At 40.4% G+C, this 13,010-nt stretch overlaps 1 protein-coding gene across 4 annotated transcripts in view; it reads right to left on the reverse strand.

Annotated features, from left to right (window-relative positions):
- The window catches only part of LOC137107887 (transcription factor COE1-A-like), an 85,024-nt gene that overhangs the window by 23,900 nt on the left and 48,114 nt on the right, over positions 1-13,010 (reverse strand). For all 4 annotated transcript variants that reach the window (XM_067492017.1, XM_067492015.1, XM_067492016.1 and 1 more), the window contains exons 7-10: positions 4,485-4,566; positions 3,181-3,322; positions 1,778-1,911; positions 88-214 (exon numbers count right to left, since the gene is read on the reverse strand). In XM_067492017.1, the coding sequence (XP_067348118.1) occupies positions 88-214; positions 1,778-1,911; positions 3,181-3,322; positions 4,485-4,566 (485 nt within the window). The remainder of the gene's footprint in view (positions 1-87; positions 215-1,777; positions 1,912-3,180; positions 3,323-4,484; positions 4,567-13,010) is intronic.

Genomic DNA, 13,010 nt, shown 5'->3' on the forward strand with positions numbered 1-13,010 from the left:
AATTAAACCTCCCTACTAGAACATAGTAGAGAAACACAACAATGAGCAGAATGTGTGTGTGCCCGAGTGTGTGTACTGTGGATCTACCTGTGTATATGAACCTTCCTGGTGTGCCTTTGCAGAACTGTTTGGACTTGTAAGACAGAGTGACCTCAACGACCCCTGGGATGTGTCTGGGAGGCGTCTGCACCCGGATGGCATGTGGTGTGATCAACTACAGAAGGAAGGATGGGAGATGGGAGGGGGAGCAAGAGTCAGTAGAAAAAAACACATATCAACTGATTAAAAATAAAATTATTATCGGGATAGCTGTTGGTGGTGTAGCTGGTGATAAAATTGTGTAGCATTAAAATGAATCAAACCCAACAACATTCTTTCCGACCATGGGTCACACGGCAGTGATGATCACCACCACTGTGAGTTATACTTTAAGGATGTTTGTTCCTTCTTGCTGGAAATCCACTAAAAAATGTATTTCATTTTGTGTGTTGCAGATGGAGATGCATTAGCAGTTTTGTAATGCAGTAAAAACCATCTCATTAATGGCTTGTTCACAATACATGCTAAAGTGGCCCAAATTAGATGGCTTCTGTTCAAGCCGAACTGGAAATTAGCATGCATTGTAATTAAGTCGTTTTTGAGAAATATGATAAATACAAATTTTTAGCTTTAAAATAGAAGTTCTCTTATGTTAGATGTAGAATACATTTCACATCTCAGGTACAGATAAGTGCGCACGTGTTATTTAAAATCCTGTAAATAGTCATGTAATGCACTGACTGATGCTTTGTATCAAATGGACCAAATGATGGGTGTGCCACAAGAATTTAAAATCAATGAGCTACAATTACATTTGATTTTCCAGCACATACTGCATGTTGACACAGAGCTGTGTGTGACAAAAAAGGATCCATTTAGCATCACATTTGTAGTTTTCAAAAGTTTTTAGCACTTAGACCAGTCTTATAAAAAAATCTGTAGAGAGGAAGGATTGAAACAGACGAACAGACCCTGACCAACATGCAATCACTTTCCACCAACAGATTTTTCAAACTGTGTTTTCTCGCTTCAGAATCAATAATCAGGTTGAGTGCAAATGAAACATTTAGTTGGCCAAAATCCATCAGAAGACTGTTTGAGAAACACCAAGAGAGCTGAGTCAGTTTGAAGTGAACTGAACTGAGACTCTGTACACATGTTAGTGTGTGTAAGTGTGGCTCTCAACACTGTAAACAAACCCCTCAGCTCTTAACACACACACCCATCCATGTATGCCAGCATGCACATACACACACACACTCGGTGTTGTTGTTGGAAGGGAGCCATGGTCGCTCAGCGCACACGGTGAGTGGAGTCAGAAGACAAATAAACATTCTGTAGAGGAGCGGCGCTGGGGAAAAGTACGACAGTAAGCTCTGTATGTGTGTGTGTGTGTGTGTGTGTGTGTGTGTTTGTGAGCATTAAGCCGATGGCTATCAAAAACTGCTGATTTGATCAGTATTCCAGAGAGAAAGAGGGAGAGGGAATGTGGGTGAGGAAGGTAGAGAGGAGTGGTGGTTGCTTGGTGGTGGGGACTGATTAAAGAGGCAAACCTCATTTACACAAACAATAACACACACACGCACGCACACACACATACACACACACAGTTAAGAGCCTGACCATGAGGAAAAGTATGTTTTTTTAGTGAATTACTTTCAAAGGTCCAAAGGCAAAAAACACACAGTTTAGGGACGGAAACTTTATGGAGACAGGAGATGACTGGTGACAAACTGACCTCACTCCACACCAGCATGGTACCGAAGATGACTTGGAGACCGTCAAAGAAGTTGTCTCCTATGATGATAACTGTAGCACCCCCTGTAGTCCACCCCTCGCTGGGGCTGATGGCTTTAATGCAGGGAGTTGCTCCTGGGAGGAGGAGAGGGGGAGTTGTAGGAGCCAAGAAAGAGAGAGGAGGGGAAAAGAAGTTAAACAAATATTAACTAACTGTTGGCATTTCAGATGCATCTGCAGTAAATAGCTCTTGAATAAAAGGCACAGTATCAACATTCAACTTGAAATCTTATTAGACAGTCATGGTTGTAGAAAAACACTTGTTTCCTTAAGGACTAATCGGTCTCAGAGAAAAAGGGAAATCTGGCTGGATGCCTTTTCAACCCTGTTGCATCTGCATGTCATAATTCTTCGTAGTACACGCCCTTTTGGCTGTGTTCCAGAGCAAAACACTTATGCACAACACCAAATAAAAGACTCAGTCCTTGAACTAGTCTTTGAGCAGCAAATCTTTCCCCTTAGTAAATTTTCTACAGTTTGCAAACCAAGTGAGTGCTGAGGTTTCTCATTTTCAGTTTGAAAACATCACTAAGTCAGTTTGTGGAGACGGTTATCTCTGAATCCAACGGAGAATTCAGTGAACATCACAGCTTACCAACATTTAAAACAGCAGCGTTACTGTAACTTCTATATTTTAATAGAGCTCAAAAATGCACACATTTCCTAAATATCAAGAATGAACATACTTAAAATGAACCTTTGTGACATAAAGATGCACTTTGTCCACATACTGTTACGTCATGTATTGTATTAATGAAATGCAATATTTACAAATAATTTGACTGTTTAGAATAGTATTGGGTTCATTGCCTGTTCTATTTATTTATTATATGTTTATCTCAAAAGCCACTTTCACCAGGCAGACTGACTGGAGATTACTGCAGCTCTCTTTTAAAATAATAATCTGACATGAATAAAACCAAGCACACACAGAAGGCTGAACATGCATCATAATACTTAAAACTGACTGAATAGAGTTTGTGCTATGTCAATTCATTATTGAATATTGTGTTTATAATCTCACATGTTCCAATCCAACATCACAACAACAATACAACCGTCAAAAGTCAACACTTCTGTTTGCGAGTGTGTGTGTGATTATCTATATTCGGCTGAATTACAACAGCTTTAGTCTGGATTTCCTTCTGAAATAAAATGTAATGATATTAGACCGACCAACACACACATACAGTCACAGAGCACCACATATGTATTTTGTGTGTGTGTAGTGGGTTGGATTAGCCAGATGGAGGGGCAGGAATCACCTGATAGGATTAAACCATCAACCATCTGGTGGCCATGCTGCTTACACTCACACACACACACACACACACACAGGCTTACCGTGTTCTAGGTAAGACTGCGTTCCTTCCACTGGGTCGAGCCTGCGGGCCCGTCGGCCATGTTTGGAGTTATTGTGGACAAACATGTTGTCGGAGACTGACAGGACATGTCCGTCTACACTCACCGTAGTGGACACCACCACCTGGAAGGAAGCATGGAATGGGACAATAATTGGGGGAGAACAAACAGAGTAAGCAGGAGGTGGATGGGTGGAGGAGGACGAAGGGGGGTGGGGGGGAAGAGAGCAATCGCAAAATGGAGTTAAAAGAGCAAGAGAAAAGCAGATAAAGAGAGCAAAGAGAAAGAAAAAAAAGCAAAAGTGAGGAATTACAAAGTCGGAGTCTAGAGATCATTACAAGGAGGAGTTAAAAGCATAAAACTGTGAAAATCTCTTAAATGTACTGTAACCTGTTATCACTGCTATTACCATCACCCTCTAGCATATTAAGTCACTGTGACTACACAGTGTGCATTTGTGTGTTGTGTCTATTCTCCTCTGTTCAACAGTTCCTGATGGGTCCAGCCCTTAATTATCTCCCAGGGAAACAGAGCTGTCTTCTTTGGTTCCACTACAATAGAGCTGCACAATTAGAGGCAAAGATATTGTCACACACATTCACTATGACTCTGTCTCGCTGTCCTATCTCACACACACAAACATACACAGAGCAGACGCACACAAGCACACACATTAGTGCACACCAGCAGAATCACTCACGTCAAATCGATCTCCTGAAAATGAGCTGCAAACTTGATTACATTTTTGTGTCGAACGTAATCAATGGGTAATTATTTTGTACTTTTGTTGTACGGAAAGGTAATTTTTTTGGAGACAGGGCTGCACATATACATATCACACACATACTCCCACGTGATAATAAATCTCTCGATATCTCCTCAGCGTTTGGTATCTCCACTCAGACTCAAGTGATGTCTTCCTGATTATGTTGTGGCCTGAAGATAAGGAAATAATAAAGAGTGCACTGCCCTAACTCAAACTCACAACCCCACAAGTTCCTTTCTTGCATTGTGTGTATATTTATGTTCTGACTAGCCAGGGTCAGGATCTCATATTTCCTGTGAAGAAGCTGATAGCTTATTTACTTACAAAGAAACACACACATTCCTGTGTATAACATATATGTATATATATGTGTGTGTGTAAGTTATGTCTGTGTTACGTGCAGAAAAGACAAGGAAATGAGCAAGAGAGAAGGCTAGACAGGGAGAGAGGGACATGCAAACACACCCAAAGAAAAACAAAGAATAAAGTGACAATGGTAACAACATGTAGTGGTTAGTACCTGGAACCTCCTCATGTCTCTTGGGTTTCCTGCATTTTTCAAACAGTTCTGGTTACACTTGAGGAAAAACTTAAGGAAGAATCTGTGAAAACATAGAGCACAGGCAATTTTTGAGGTTAACAGTTTAGCATTACCACAAAGTGAAGATTACCACACTGTTTTCTTTCAGAATATGCGCCTTCAAGCCCAGAGTCGAACGCACAAAAGGACAGACAGAATAATACGGATAATATTTTACCCTGTTGAAATCCAAAATGAATTTTCTTGTGGGATATCTTGCAGATATGCATTTTTGTTTTTTAATCCAGACCAGCTGAGGCTGCTTTGAATTGCCACAAAAGTCGCTAGATGAGCATGAACAGGGAAAAATAGCAGAAACTCCTGCAAAACTTAATTTTTCACACACAGTATGAACCTGATCCCTGATATGATTGAGAAAACATTTTCTAACATGTGTAAATGTTTCCAAATGTTAACTCCGATGCCATGTATTGCCAGATATTTTGACACTGGGCGTTTTAAATGTGGCCATATGTCGTGAATTGATTTTAAAGAACGAATCAAGCAGACAGATGGCTGTCAACAGCAAACAAACACATCCAGGTTGTGTTTTGGTGGGAACCAGCTGGCCACCAAGGCAGAGACACATTCACATAAAAACACAGACGTACACATGTTCATCTGTGCATGTGTGTTAAAGCTCAATAACATGACACGACCTCACAGCAAAATAGCGCCATTGCGCTCCGCACAAAAACATTCTCCTACTTTAGGCTGCAGATTTAGTTAAGAAACAGCTATATTTACTCTTTTTATAACGGGCTGAACTTTATTTTTATTTTATCTTTAAGCAGACAAATATAGACAAAACAAACATCACTGCATTTGCACCAAAACTGAAAATCCATATTGTTTTTATCATGTACTACCATCAGTGTGCCCACCCTCTGTTCATCTTAATGCAATAAAACGGTTTACTGAAATAATTAGAACTTCTCAACAAGTTTGCATCACCTTCCTCCCCATGTAGCAGAGCCTGGTGCTTTACTGTTCAAGAGATGACAGCCCTTGTACTGGACCACCAGAACAAAGCAGAGGTGTGTGTGTGTGTGTGTGTGTGTGTGTGTGTGTGTGTGTGTGTGTGTGCAAATATGTAAGCCACAGTGTATGTGCATGTGTGACGGTGCAGCACAGCCCAGTGGCAGGTCTGAGTGTAAAACTCTGCGTTAACGAGCTCAGGCTTCGTTAGAACACCGGCGCTGGGATTCTGCATGCCTAATTATCATGACCCCTCACCCCCGGGTGACAGCCTATCACAGTGGAGGACAGCCACGGTGAACCCTGCTGACCTCTCACTGTCTACTCCTTCTCACAACAGTAGTATAGCGGTTATGGAGGAGGCGAGTTGGAGGCTCACAGACTCCCCTGCTCATTTGCCTGGCTAAAACAGGGGTGGATAAAGTGTTAGGAGCTTTCAGCATGACCCCACTACAAATAAAACTCCAGCATTTAAAAACTATCTTCAGCTTTTAAAAAAAAGTACTTAAGTACAACATGTCTATATACTGGATCTGACAAATAGCTTTCAGGGAGATCAATTATTGATGTAATAAAATGTAGGCAGCATTTTAGTGTTCTTGGTCAAGGTGCTGCTGTAAGTCAATCTTTTTTATGTTGGGTCACGAAATTCCTTCTGTGTTACATTGGAGCAGAAGTATGAGGAAGCACTGAACGATGCAGTGATACTGAAGTCACATATCTCAAAAGTGTACTTAGACATAACATTTTACAACCAACAAGGGGGGCACTGGTCCAAATTGGTCAGAAAAACCTCATGTAGTCAGTAGGTTCCTGGCAATGATATGAGACATTCATTTTTAGTTATATTGTCACTGTCACTGTATTCATTTGCAGCAGGTCAATTCATCAGCTTTCAGAGCCAACGCTTTTCTGTTTCTTTTGTTACATAAAAATAATTCCAGTGAGTTCAACAAAGTGTAGTATCCAGACTGTAAAAAATAAAGCACTAGCTTTGGGTTAGTGTCTGGTATCTGCAGACACTAACCACAAGGTCAGATTTTGGAATCTTTATTAGAAAAGAAATGATGCATCACTTTTGAAGTGAACACTGCCCCCGAGTATTATCTCTACCTCTTTGAAGGAACATGTTAGAAAAGAAGCTACAAACAACACAGTAATCCATTCATTAAAAATATTTCTGAAAGGTGATACAAGTGGTGAAAGCTCCACAGGGTGACTTTAAAATGCAGTATACTGAGTAAATGCATCTGTGCCTCATCCAATGATGAACCACATCTTTAATGCTCCGGCACTGACAAAGTTAGCAATGATTTTACACGCTACCTAAATCACCACTACATCTAGTCTCAATGTCTTCTCAAATCAATTGATTTCAGCCAATTGTTGGCTTGTGCCACTGATGATCTGATGATAAACTTATTTTTCATAATTGTTTCTGCTGCTCAACTCCGTCCATTTCCTGTATCAGCATATTGTCTCAATGATTTTCAGGAGAACATATTATACATTTCAAAGCAGTGTTCGTTTCTCTTCCCCCTTCACTTAACCCCATCTGGCCTAATCAGCTCTGCTACAAAAAGACACACACACACACACATGCACACACACGTGCACACACACACACACACACAAACACACACACACACACACAGACCTTGTGTAAATTGATTGGCTGGTCCAGTCACTGGTCGTTAAGAGGCCTCCAATTAAACTGAGCAATTATAAGAGTCTGAATTATTGTGGGGGAGGGGAGCCCTCTCCCCCTCTCTCCACTATCTCACCCCCTTTTCTTTGAGGCCCAGTCATGTTCAAGTGATAAAAGCACTGTTGACCTTTGCTATATTGTGAGTAAGCACTCAGAGAGCTGACCCGACACCAGTCCTCCATTCTGCAAACAGACAAAGAGACTCTCTCACATACACACACACACTTTTTAAGATTAGGTTTTATTTTTGCTTCTTTTACTTAGTGATAGTAAAGATACAGATTGAAAACATGGAGAGAGAGAGAGAGAGAGAGAGAGAGAGAGAGAGAGAGAGAGAGAGAGAGAGAAAAGCACATGTCTGGTTGGAGTGTGAACAGAATATTGTAGCTCACTGGATTAACTCCTTTGTTTCTAGTTTCTGTAGTAGATGTAAAGAAATGCCATTAAACTTCCCTTTGACCCCACTATAATAAAATATCTCTCTACTTCAATCTGAAAAATGCCTCCGGATGACACGACTCGAGGAACCTTTAGTTCGGATTATGTCATCTTGTTGCCCACACTATGAAGTTTGTAAGCATGATCAATCTGCTTCTCCAAAGCTCCCCCAGATGACATCATCTGGACTCCTAATGATGGAAAAATCCTCTGGGTGATGTCATTTAAAGGAGATTCGTAGCAGAGAAATACTTTGATACTTTAAAAGCACGAGGGTACATTTACACCCTAAAATAAAGCTACAGAAAGCAAGTTGAGAATTGTTTAGGCAGGTTGTGATTGTGGGAGACTTGTGGAAGACTAGCAGAATTTTATACTTTGTCCTGACTGCATGTTGATGATATGCATGAAAGCATGGAAAAGGTTGAGAGGGGACCACAAATGTTAAAAGAACTTCATATCAGACAAACCAAAAACCAGTTACCAGTTACAAACCAGTTAGTGCATCAATAACCTTCTGTCATTTGACATATGATAAGAAGTGTATGGGATTTTTTATTATAAAATAAACCCTCTGGAACCGCTGAAAACCAGCAGTTGGGCTCACACTTCAATTGTTTACCACAATGGAATATCATTTCTTTAAGGAAAATAGAGTTAACGATTGTGACATGAGCCAGTTTTATCATCATGAGCCGTTATGTCATCATTCATAGTTAAATGTTAGTACAATGATGGCATATCAACCACACTAACAATATTTAGTTTGTTAGCTATAATAATGTTGCAAAGCACAGTTAGATGCTGTTTTTTTAGCCTGTTAGCCATGGTATAGTATAGTGAACGGCACAGTTACATCCATTATTCAGAGGCTGAGATGGCAATTATGGCTCAGAGCACAACTGACATTAATATTTAATATATAGGGCTACCACAGACCTGAAGAGAGAGAGACAGGAAGTGACAGAAAGATTGGATGGAGAGGGTGTTGGGATGTAGAGAGAGAGAAGCACAGTGAAGAAGAGAAGGTGGTGGGTACAGAGAGTCTGGAGGAAAAACAAATGGAAGATAGAAGGAAGAAAAAGGATTGTGGGAGTTTGTTTCGACAACTCTCCTGTCATTTAAACAGTTACAATGCCAACAGGGCAAGGGTGACATCCGGGGGAATTCCAGCTTTGTGGGTGTATGTAGCCTGTGTGTGTGTGTGTGTGTGTGTGTGTGTGTGTGCATGTGTGTTTGTGTGTGTGCATTTGTCTGCAAAAATGTGTGACTGTCTAAGACTGAATGTCTGTGTCCGTTTTATTCCCTAAAGACCCGCCATTCTACTGAGCCAAGAATAACGATGCTGCCTTGGAAGAGAAAAAAAATCTCTCCAAAACACACACACACACACACACACACACAAATACACATGCAGCATTCTTGTGAGTTGTTGCTGACAGGTGGAGAAATTGCAGTGAGTCAGTTAGTGCAGACAAACTGAACAACAGATCAGTGCTTTTGCTGCTCCTGCCTCCTCTGTCTCACAGCTTTCTTTAGATGTCTTATTTCACCTGCCTACCAAGTTTCTTGGCAGAGCTTTCTGACAGAACGATGGCTTTCACTATCTTCCTCTGTGTGCATGTGTCTGAAACAACTTGCTAATGCCTGCGTACCTATCGTAGCTGCCAGCATACCACCAGCCGATCACTGGCTGCTCGTATGCTTTACAAAATAACACCATTCAGCACAAAGAGAAGGGCTGCGTGCAAACAACATGTAAATATAACTCAAAATGTACATGGACAGACTTTATAAGATATTGCAAATCATTCTGAATAAGACCTATGCATTTATGTTTTCATAATTATACTAAACAAAGTAAGTAATGAGACTCAGTTTAACATGCTTTTGTCATTTCAAACAGCTAATATTTTATAATATATTATAATGTGAGTGTCTCTCTCACTCTGTTGATCTCTCAGAGATCAACTTCCTGTTTCCTGTTTACACTGAGTGCTTGTTATTGTTTAATGTAGTGACATCAGATGGCATTGCTGAGCCCTGTGCCTGCTATATGAGTAGTCAAGCAAAAGGAAAAACAAGCATATGAAATACTACTACACCCTTTATTCAGCTGTTATCACAACAATAATACACAAATCTATTGCTTCCTGTAGGGAAAATGCTCATTTTTACTTTGTCCACGCAGTATCTTGTTTAAGAGCCTTTCAGCGGAGATAATGCTTGCTGATATTAAACCACAAAAAGGCACAATGCAAATTGATTTGAGTAATTCCTACAAATGCAAGTCATTGTGTATTGTGTGTGGGTGTAACAAATTTAGTATTGATGAAAATCCTGGTAAATTGAGATGTTTCACAATTTGTCTGATGATTAGATGTAATGACTAGAAAGACTTAAAAACACAAAATAAGTACAGATGTGGAAGAACCTGATGAAGACAATGAATGCTTGTTTAGAAGAATAACGAGAAATCCACTGCAGTCTTTGTTTAGCAATATGTGAGTACTGCACAACTTGGAAACTACACACCTCCAGCCAAACTGAATTCAGTTGTAAACTTCAAATCACATCAACTATAGTCCAAAATGCCAAAATATAGCATATTGTCTCATATTTGGTAAACAGGAACCATCCAGTGTTTCAAATTTGCTTGACGAATAACAAACAATTAATCAACATTATCAAAACTGTGGCTAATTGTCTAACAACTAACATTTTAGCTCTTCAAGCACCAGTCTCACAACTATTGTGATGCATGGTCACAAACACCTTAAAATTAGGATTATTTCACAAAGCCCTAACTATGAAGGATGGAAGATTTGTTTGAAATCTTCACCTGTTCTGACAATGCTCATTCCTGTGTATCTGTTTTCTCTTCTGCTTGAGACGTACAAGAACTTTTACTGAACAAAGTAACTTTTGTGGCTTAAAACATGCAAGAAAATGGACCTGGGAAAACATCCACGCGCACACATAAAGAAATGGATGAGCTGAACGTTACAGGAGCATGAGAGCAGGGAAAGGGAGTGGAGAGAGTTTAAAAAAGGAGAAAGTGCGAGTAAAGGGGAGAGAGTGGTCGGGAGCGAAATGAAGTGTGAAAGAAAGAAAAAAGGCAGTGGAGGAGGGAAGAAGGGAAGGAGGGAGAAAATGCATGGGAGAGGGAAAGAGAGTTATGCGAGGGAAAAAGACTTAAGAGAACTGAGCAGAGCCGAGCGAAGCAGAGTTATTTTACATAATGATGGTTGATATGCACAGAGGTAATTGATAGCTGAGCTGCAGCCCAAAAAACACCCAGCTAGCTGTCAATCACAGCTCATCTCCCTGGAGATATGCTAATGATGATGATGATGAGGGCTTAGCTTCATATTGCTATCATTACTATTAATGCTCTCATTGTTGTCATCTCTGCATATTTAAATGACAGAGCAAACCAGGCTGGTGATAGCCTGCGTGTACGATGTCTGTGAGGGAGCTTGTACTGTCTGCCAGCTTTGGGATAAATTGGGTATTAATAACTTGTGCAGTCTAGTTGTTCAGCTCTGCTATAGACCTGTGAAAGTATCATTACATCACTGTTACATGTAACCATGATGCTGACAAGGCATCACAACCGCCACTCACAGCAACACACCATTTTTATCCGTGGGTCACAAGCAGAAACTCTGTCAGTGTAGGAACTCTTACACTGCTGCTGCCCAGGAAAACTGTGTGTGGACCACTATGGCAGGTGTGGTACATCAATGTCAAAACAAGAACTTTCTTACTTAAACTGTGTGCATACTGAATTTTATGTATAAAGTGATGATTTGTATTTTCACTTTCTGCTAATGAACCAATATGGAATGAGTCAAGCCATTTCATTAGCAGGCTGCAGCTTCCATCAGCACATATTTATGGTTCAGTAGACACCCTTCTGCCTCCTAGTGGGTTCAGTAGGTTCTGGGGATGCGTTTAATAAACCAAAAAAGATGTACAATCCTCTCAAAAACACACACATCAGATAGAGGTTTCGGGAAAACAAATTGTAAAATATGAACTTAGATACAAATCCATTGATGTTCACTTTAGTGTACTTAAAAATCTTGTGCTTTGAGACCAAGCTACCCACCCCAACCTCTTCCCTACGCCGTTTTATTCATCAAGGTTTGCTCCTACTCTGTGAGCACTTACTAAAGCCACTCGATGGTGCTTTTCACATGTGTGGAAGGTAGAAAGGTACACCCACTGAAGCATAAGTTGGGCCCACTGAATGTCAAACTGAGAACCAAAAGCTTGCACAAATTGACCCATTACATTTCCTTTTGGTGCTATCGGTGTTATCAGCCAGATGAATGATCTAGCTTTTTTATATTTTTTTGTAACTTCATCAAACTACTCTCAGTTTCTATAGGCTTAAACTGCAAATGCACATGTGTTTATGTGGGGAACATAAAAGCAACTGGATCTTTCCTCAACTTAATGTATTAAGTACATGGCAAGTTGCATTTACCTTCATATGGAACGCAGCAATAAAATGTTCCTAAAGTGTGTCTAGTAGAGGAATACAGGCTGGCTTTATGGAGAAAAATGTGACAATCGTCACACACATCTTGTTTATTTGCTCTTAAACTCTTTCTCAAACCTAATCACCTTCCAAAACTACCTCCCTACAATTTCTACACGTAGTCCATCCATTATCTTAACTACTTATCCTGTAATTGGGTGGACAGTTGAGCTGTTGACAGCTGACCCATAGGGACATACAGAAACAGAGACAACCATTCACACTTATGGACAATTTAGAGTCACCAAATGAGTCACTGGAGGAAACTGGAGAACCCAGAGACAAACCACAGAGAACGTGCAAACTTGCAGCAACGCTACAACTCCACCACATTGCTGCCCCCCCAAATAATTTTTCACCAGAATCATCCACTGATCATTACTTGTAAGTCGCTTTGGATAAAGGCGTCTGCTAAATGACTAAATGTAAATGTAAATGTTTTGTTCCACACAAAAACATAATCACATTTGCAACCCTAAACCAGCAACTTCTGCTTCCTGGAAAATTCTTAAAATGTGGACTTCTCAAGCTTTGTTTTGAGCCTGCTGCCACCTCAATGACATGATTAAATTACAACATGATCATCTTCAAGACAAATGCTGTCAGAAGTCTTACTTGCTGGGAGAGACAGGGGTTGGGAAACCGGGGAGAACATTAAGAGTGTGAGGGCAAAGACGAGGGGCTAGACTGACTTCGAGGGAGGAGGTTACTGTGGTGTATATTTTAAAGGCTGAAGGCAAACTGTTGAATTATAGATGAGAGAAATTGATTTTGGAGGGGGAGAGGAGGAGAA

The sequence above is a fragment of the Channa argus genome, chromosome 22 (assembly GCF_033026475.1).
Source record: "Channa argus isolate prfri chromosome 22, Channa argus male v1.0, whole genome shotgun sequence".
In the NCBI taxonomy this organism is placed as follows: domain Eukaryota; kingdom Metazoa; phylum Chordata; class Actinopteri; order Anabantiformes; family Channidae; genus Channa; species Channa argus.